This window comes from Triticum dicoccoides, chromosome 6B (assembly GCF_002162155.2).
Source record: "Triticum dicoccoides isolate Atlit2015 ecotype Zavitan chromosome 6B, WEW_v2.0, whole genome shotgun sequence".
NCBI lineage: Eukaryota > Viridiplantae > Streptophyta > Magnoliopsida > Poales > Poaceae > Triticum > Triticum dicoccoides.
In genome coordinates this window covers 42449409-42456808 of record NC_041391.1, presented here as the reverse complement: position 1 = coordinate 42456808, position 7400 = coordinate 42449409, and the positions used below count along the sequence as shown (strand labels likewise).

At 45.0% G+C, this 7400-nt stretch overlaps 1 protein-coding gene across 1 annotated transcript; it reads left to right on the top strand.

Annotated features, from left to right (window-relative positions):
• The first annotated feature begins 5620 nt into the window (after positions 1-5620).
• On the top strand, positions 5621-7171 carry LOC119325147 (putative serpin-Z12). Its single transcript, XM_037598896.1, has one exon. It carries the CDS (start codon positions 5791-5793, stop codon positions 7054-7056), a length of 1266 nt encoding a protein of 421 aa, XP_037454793.1. The 5' UTR covers positions 5621-5790; the 3' UTR covers positions 7057-7171.
• The last annotated feature ends 229 nt before the right edge of the window (positions 7172-7400 follow it).

Genomic DNA, 7400 nt, shown 5'->3' with positions numbered 1-7400 from the left:
ACAATGTTGCCTAAGGAAGTTTTCATTTTCTTTGCATGGAAAATTCATTTTTCATTTTCCGAGTGCCCAAAAGGGGGGTTTTTTGTGTGAAGGAACTACCAAATAATTGTTGCAAAAATTGACCAAATCAATTTTATAAAATACTAGGCCATATATAATGCACAATTGACAAAATGGTTGGGTGAATTTTTTTTTGATCCACCTCTAGTGAAAAAGACAAATTGCCGTTGATTTAGTTGGAAACGGGTCAAATTTGAACTGCAGCTGCCTCATAGTTTGCTCTTTATTTTTTCCAAAAATCATTTCTAGGTAAATAAGTATCTATAATCAGAAATACATGGTTTGATGGCGAGACATCGAGGTTTGGACGGTGGCCGAGGGACCCAACTCTAGAGCGCGTAAGCTCGCATGCCCGCCGCATGGTCACCGCGTGACCGTGGCATTGCCATGTGTTCTGGGCGGCTTAGGTCTGTCTAGTGGGTTGGGAACTCTCCAGGTAGGTGCTAGGAAGAAAATCACAACATAAGATTCTCACGAGGAGACCGATCGATGCTCAAACATGAATAAGCAGCCAAGTGTTTGATTTGCGGTACGGGAAATGCACATGGCTAATGGGCGTGAGTTTTGGCTGAGGATGATCAGTTACTAAGAAGACCGTCTTCACAAACTTTCACCTCAAAAGGAGGATCCTAGGTAGTACTTGCTTTACAAAGTACCACACTGGACATAAATACAAATGTTGAAGCTGGGCTAAAAATAATGAATGGATTGAGCTGGCATCTGGTGGAGGATGGTTATTTAGGCATAGGAAAGCACTATAGAAAATGGATACCATTTGGACATGCCAAAGTGGTACTTCCTTCACAAAGTGCTGCTTTGAGCAGAATAGGAAAATGAATATTTTCGAATTATTTTTGAACTAGGCAAGGAATGTTTTTGACATATTTGATAAAGATATGATCCAAAACATTTATGAGAATTTTTTGGGAATTTTTGGAATAACAGAAATATAGGTTGCTTCACAACCTAGGGCAAAAACTGCCACATGGACATGACACATAGGCAAAACTGATGAGATGGCGCCTAGTCATCACAACGCACCACAAACTACAAGGCTATGACCATCTATATTGGTCATTAAAAACTAGAAATAAGGCAGCGGACTAGCACTGTTTGCTTTGTGACCATTTCGTGTAAGGAAATCACGACCTTTTTGACCAAAATGGTCGCAATGGTTTAGGGTTTGGAGCCTCCCGAACAGCTTTTGACCAATTGGTCTGAAATGGTCATAGATCTATGACCAATTCTTCCAGGGTCACTGACAAAAGGTCACTAGTTGACATATTTCTTGTAGTGATTGGTCCCGGTTGGTGCCATGAGTCGGGACCAATGCTCTGCCTATATAAGCAGCACTCATGAAAATTTGGTTCAGTTCGTTCTTCCCCGCCGCCCGACGCCGCCAGACTGCCCGTCCGTCTCTGCCTCGCCGTCACCGTCGTTGCCCCGCGTCATCGCCGTCGTTGCCCCGCGCCGTCGCCGCCCCGCCCCAACCCGGCCCACGCCGTCGCCGCCCCGCCCTGTCCCGCTCCGCACCGCCTCACTGTACGTCGCCGTCGCCATCGCCGTCCCCGACACCGTCGTCGTGAGCAATTTTTTTGCTAATTTAATTTGATGTTAGTAGTAGTTAATTTAGATGTGTAGTATAATTTAGATGTATAGTTAATTGAGTTAGAGTTTGTTAGATTTTTTTAGATTTTTTTGTTAGATTTTTTTATAGTTCATATATTTTTTTGTTAGATGTGTAGTTCATAGATTTTTCGGTTAGATTTTTTTTCATATTGTGTAATTAATTTGTTCATATTGTGTTAGATTTTTTTTCTGTTAATAGATTTTTTGGGTGATATTATTGTTGAATATGCATGTTTGTATGTTCATATATATGCAAAGATTGAATATGTCAAATTTTTATTATTTTTTCTGTTCATAGAATTTTTATGATTTTTTCCTGTTGTAATTTTGTTCATAAAATTTTAATGATTTTTTGTTCATAATATTTTCTTTGTCAATTTATGTATATGTTCATATTGTGTATGTACAGGAAAATTGTGAATGATAAAAATCATTTATGATATGTTCATATTTAGAATGGAGGAAAAAGGAAAAAATAAGAAGAGAAAGTGTTTAATATAAATAGTTAGAAAAATAATAGAACTATAGTTAAACTAGTTTATTTTTAGTAAATACTACTTTATTTTATTTATAGTAAGTGCTTCATATATAGTTGAACTAGCTAGTTGATTTAATAAACTACTTTATTTTACTATATATAGAAGTAGTTTGTTTTTAGTAAGTACTACTTTATTTATTTATAGTAAGTGCTTAGTAGTTGAACTAGTTGATTTAATTAATAAAACTACTTTATTTAACTATATATAGAAGTAGTTCCCGCATCGGCGTCGACGATGCCTATCCCGCATCCTCGTCGTCGTCGACTCAGTTGTGGAGGCCTGCTTGATCAGGGCCATGTTCGGGACTGGGCTCCGCCGGGCTGATATTGGGAGGTGCTACCTTCCGGGGGACGTAGGTTGGTGAGGAGGCAGCCCGTTGTTGACCCGATCCTTGTTTGGTGGCGGTCGCATGGGCCAGTGGCGGTGCCGAGGCTTCCGGACACCGCGAAGGTGGTACGTCACCATGTCAGCGAGGAGGACGAGCACGTCCATCGCTACATGGTTGCATTGGAGGGCAAGTTCGACAATACCTGGCAGGTTCTTCAGGGATCTCACTGGAGCTATGATCCTGTGATGGTTCCTTATCTTTGGGTGTCCACCGCCCGCGACGATACCCGTCGGGCGCTACGGTTCTAGCTGTATTAATTAGCGATGCTATATGTATGACGGTATTCAAGGAGTATTAGTGATAATATTCGATGATGTACGGACACAAGAGATGATGTACTTTTGGTTATAATTGAATGCATGCTAATTTGAATACTACTTTATTTTACGATTTTGTTTTGCTTATTGAATGCTCATATTGGAAAAGTACTCCTACTTTGAATGCTAAAATTGAAGAGCACCCTATGCAGAAATCTAGGAGCCCCCTCCATCATCCACGCCGTCGTGGGGGTAGCTTCTCCTTCATTCCCGTGTGCTAGACAATTTGGTGTAATAATGCACTCGGGAATGAAAGGAGGATCTATGTACCATCACCGATAGTCAACCCGTGATTAATAATAATGATCTAATTTACGTTTTTAGTATATATATTTAATTGTACAAGTTTAATATTTAAATTATGAACTTAGGCCGGAAATGTCGTACTCGGACGACGAAAACCGCCCGGGGGAGTGTGACTGGTGCCACGACGATCGAGGTATGTGCGACAGGTTCATTGAGCTGGACGAAGATCGGTGCTTCAGCATTAAGCTCGAGGAGACATTCGATGTTCATACGGTACGCAATGGCGACAATAGTTTTTTTTGTAATTAAGCACGACTTCAACTATTTTAACGTGTATTTTTCATCTTTTTCAATTCGACTAGCTCATCCCATGCTATGCAAGACGCTATGTCTTGGAGATGATGGGCTTTGAAGACCATGAAAATATGGAAACCAAAAAAATTCTCCTAAGGACCCATCATGGTGTGGATTTTAAAGTAAGCTGTACAATGCTGAGTGTGTAACCCATTTTGGTTGCAAAAATTGGGAAGCACTTTGTAAGATGTATGGTTTTGATGAGGGTATGCTTGTCACCATGGATCTTGGTGATCCTACAATCGAGCAAGATAATGTGGACATTTGGGTCCTTGTGAATACACCTCCAATTCTTCCCCATGTGTGCTTAACATAGTTATTAAGTAATTTATATTGTTTATTTCAAAATAGTTGGCAGCTTATTTTCATTCTTCAAAGAATGTGCGGAAGATAGTAGACAAAACCCACTACACCGATGGCTCCGAATTAACTTATAAGGAGAAAAATCATCTGATCGCATTTTGTACTGATCTTGAGAATTTTAATGTCTACAATCGAACTCCTCAACATTATGGTCAATACGTGCCACTAGTGCACGTGTTGAACTACAGTAACTACCATGGAGATACCCTAGTAAGATTTTTTACTATTACGACATCTGTGCATCTTTTTGCATCTTTCTAAAACTAGTACATCATTGCTAACTACGAAGTTATTACTATGTTTTTTCAACAGATAATCCTGAATGATTGTGTGCCTCATCTGATGTATACGCATGGTCGCCTTGATGTTTTGAACATACAACCAGGTTGTCCTAGGAATCTCAACTGTCCATACCGGATTTCTAAAAGAAGTGAAGACATGACAATCAAAGAATGGAAAAATGTATGGACAGTCGTAAGGAGCTTCTTGAAAGCAAAAGGAGGCGAAGCGCAAGAATTGAAGACAGGATGATCTCCATTCTTCATAATGGAGAGTCAGGGTCTATATTGTTCTATGGTATTTTACCTTAAGGGTGTTTAGGTCCTACCTGATACTGATGATCATGTGCTAAGACCAATTATGTAGGGTTGGGTTCGATGACTTTGAGGATGATGATCGTATGACTTGTCATTAATAACGAGTAGAAGTTGTATGATGATGCATGATAGTAGGACTTATTATTATATATGATGATATATGATGCGAGCATGCATGAGTTATTATATATCAGCGGGTGAAATGGACATAGCAGTAGCGTTGGTAAACCAAGGACGAAGATATAAGAGAGGACACTTCTCCCTATTAGCTAGCTAATAACAACCTAAAATTAACCCCAAAACCCCTAAACCAGCCACTTTTTTTAAAAAAGAAAAAAGAAAAACCTCAGCTTCAGCCAGCTGCTGACACGTGGAAGCCTTTTGATCCCGGTTTATGTCACCAAGCGGGACCAAAGGCTCCCCTGCCTGGGCTGCCCACAGCGGCCACGTGGATGCCCATCTGTCCCGGTTCGTGTAAGAACCGGGACTAAAAGGGGAGGCATTAGTAACGACCTATTAGTCCCGGTTCAAGAACCGGGACTAAAGACCCTAACGAACCGGGACAAATGCCTGTTTTCTACTAGTGACACATCCCCTCCCCCAGCCCCTGGTGAATACCCCACCATCACCTAGTAGCTATTTTTGACCTGGTCTTTGTTTATTCATGTGCCAGCAATATCGTGCCAGAGCACACATGCAGGGTGCATGGAGGGGTGAACGAATTCATCAATAGTCATATAGATAACTCAATGATGATAAAAAAGCAGGCGAAGTATTTGAACCCTAATCATCTAGAGTATTTTTCTTGGGTAGAATAAAGCAATAACTAATATACCAATATAAAAAGATTCAAAAGGGCAAATTCAATTAATCTCGACCATGAAACTAAGTCAATGCAAGGACCTAGATATCAATACCGCTGATCACATAATTAATACACAAATAATATCCCTTCAAGAAAATACACAAATTATATCCTACCTAATATATGTGTGCAATTAATATACTGCTGCCACTGTAGTGGTTTCTTATTTGAAAAATATCCTTTTTTTGAGAAAATGAAAAATATTATACTACTCCGTAGTACTCCATCCCAGATCAAGAACGACCTGTCCACAGTCTCTCTCCTCCATCCGGGACTGGACTCGAGGCCCATCAGTCCGTTGTGCACCTAACCCTACCTAACCCACACCGCGTCAGCTCCTACAGAACTGGACTCCTGCCCGCCGCCGGCTGTCTTCGTCGTCAGATCGCCGGTGATCCTGTCTGCGTCTTACCACAAACCTACGGCCATTCCGATGTCGCGCTTCGGGAAGACCGTCCTCCTCTGCTTGGCCCTGTTCGCCGCATGGCACCTCTGCTCGACCCTCTTCGCCGGCGCGCCTCCCGGTGGCCACTCTGAGGAGAAGAAAGCTGTGGTCAGCGACGCGGCCGGGAACGCGTCGGGCCTGAGTCTCGCCAGGGAGGCCGGCGTCCGGGCGGCGGCCGGCACGGGCCGCAACTTCGTCGTCTCGCCGCTGTCGATCCACGCGGCTCTCGCGATGGTCGCCGCCGGCGCGCGAGGCGAGACGCGCAGGGAGCTCCTCGGGCTCCTCGGGTCAGCGTCGCTCGACGAGCTCCACCGTGCGCCGGCGATCAAGCTTGTCGGCAGACTCAACGGACTAAAGCAGACGTTCTTCGCCTGCGGCGTGTGGGTCGACCAGAGGCGGGCGCTCAGGCCGGAGTTCACGGCCACCGGAGCGTCGCGGTACGCCGCGACGGCGGAGTCCGTGGACTTCGTGTCGGGGGCCGAGCAGGCGAGGCGGCGCGTGAACGACTTCGCGGCGGACGCGACGAAGCAGCGCATCCGTCACATCCTCCCTCCCGGCTCCGTCGACTCGTCCACGGCGGTCGTCCTTGCCAACGCGCTCTACTTCAAAGGCACGTGGCCTGAGCCGTTCGACGTCTTCACCGCGCCGTTCCACACCCCAGGCGGCGCCACCGTGCGCGTGCCGGCCATGACGACAGGCCGGTCACAATACATCGCGCTCTACCCGGGCTTCAGGGCCCTCAAGCTTCCCTACAGGAACGATGGCGACCACCGTGCTGCATTCTACATGCTTATCCTTCTCCCGGACAGCGGCACCCTCAGCCTCACGGATCTCTATGACATGGCGGTGTCATCGCCGGAGTTCATCAGGAAGCACACACCAGAAGAGGAGGTTGAAGTACGGCGGTTCATGGTCCCCAAGTTCAAGTTCACGACCGAGTTTGAGGCGTCGTCGGACATGCGGAAGCTTGGTGTCACCAGTGCTTTTGCAGGCGGCGACTTCTCAGGCATGGTGAGCGGCGGGGATGGACGGCTCTCCATCGGCGGGGTGCACCACAAGGCCACCATCGAGGTGGACGAGCAAGGCACCGTGGCCTCTGCTGCCACGGCCACAGACATGGCTGGCAGCGCGCTTCCAAGCGAGCCGCCGCACTTTGTGGATTTTGTGGCGGATCGGCCCTTCTTGTTTGCCGTGGTTGAGGAGAGGACGGGCACAACGCTGTTCTTGGGTCATGTGGTTAATCCCTCTCGCTAATTGAGTAAAATGGGGAACCATTTGGTTGTTGAATACTCCAAATGCAGTAGGAGGCAGGGGTGAGTGCTGATCTCCATTAAAAAAGAAGTACTTGTACAATATTATTGCTTGCTTTGCTTAAGAGCTCGAACCATTATGCAACAAATCATGTCTCAGATCAAACTCGTTACTGGAAGAAGAGGCTCTTGTATTCAGTCTGTCTCTTGGTAGCAAGATTAGTTACAAGATTGCCACACAGAATTGGACATAGCAGCGAGACAGTGCATCCAGGTGAAGTCACCATTTATATAATATATTAACGAGGATCAGCAATCTGGGCAAATCTCTAAGGACTGAGGTCTTCA

Bases quoted from the DNA above. Each gene is read 5' to 3' on its own strand.
- LOC119325147 (XM_037598896.1), top strand. From the start codon at position 5,791: ATGTCGCGCTTCGGGAAGACCGTCCTCCTCTGCTTGGCCCTGTTCGCC.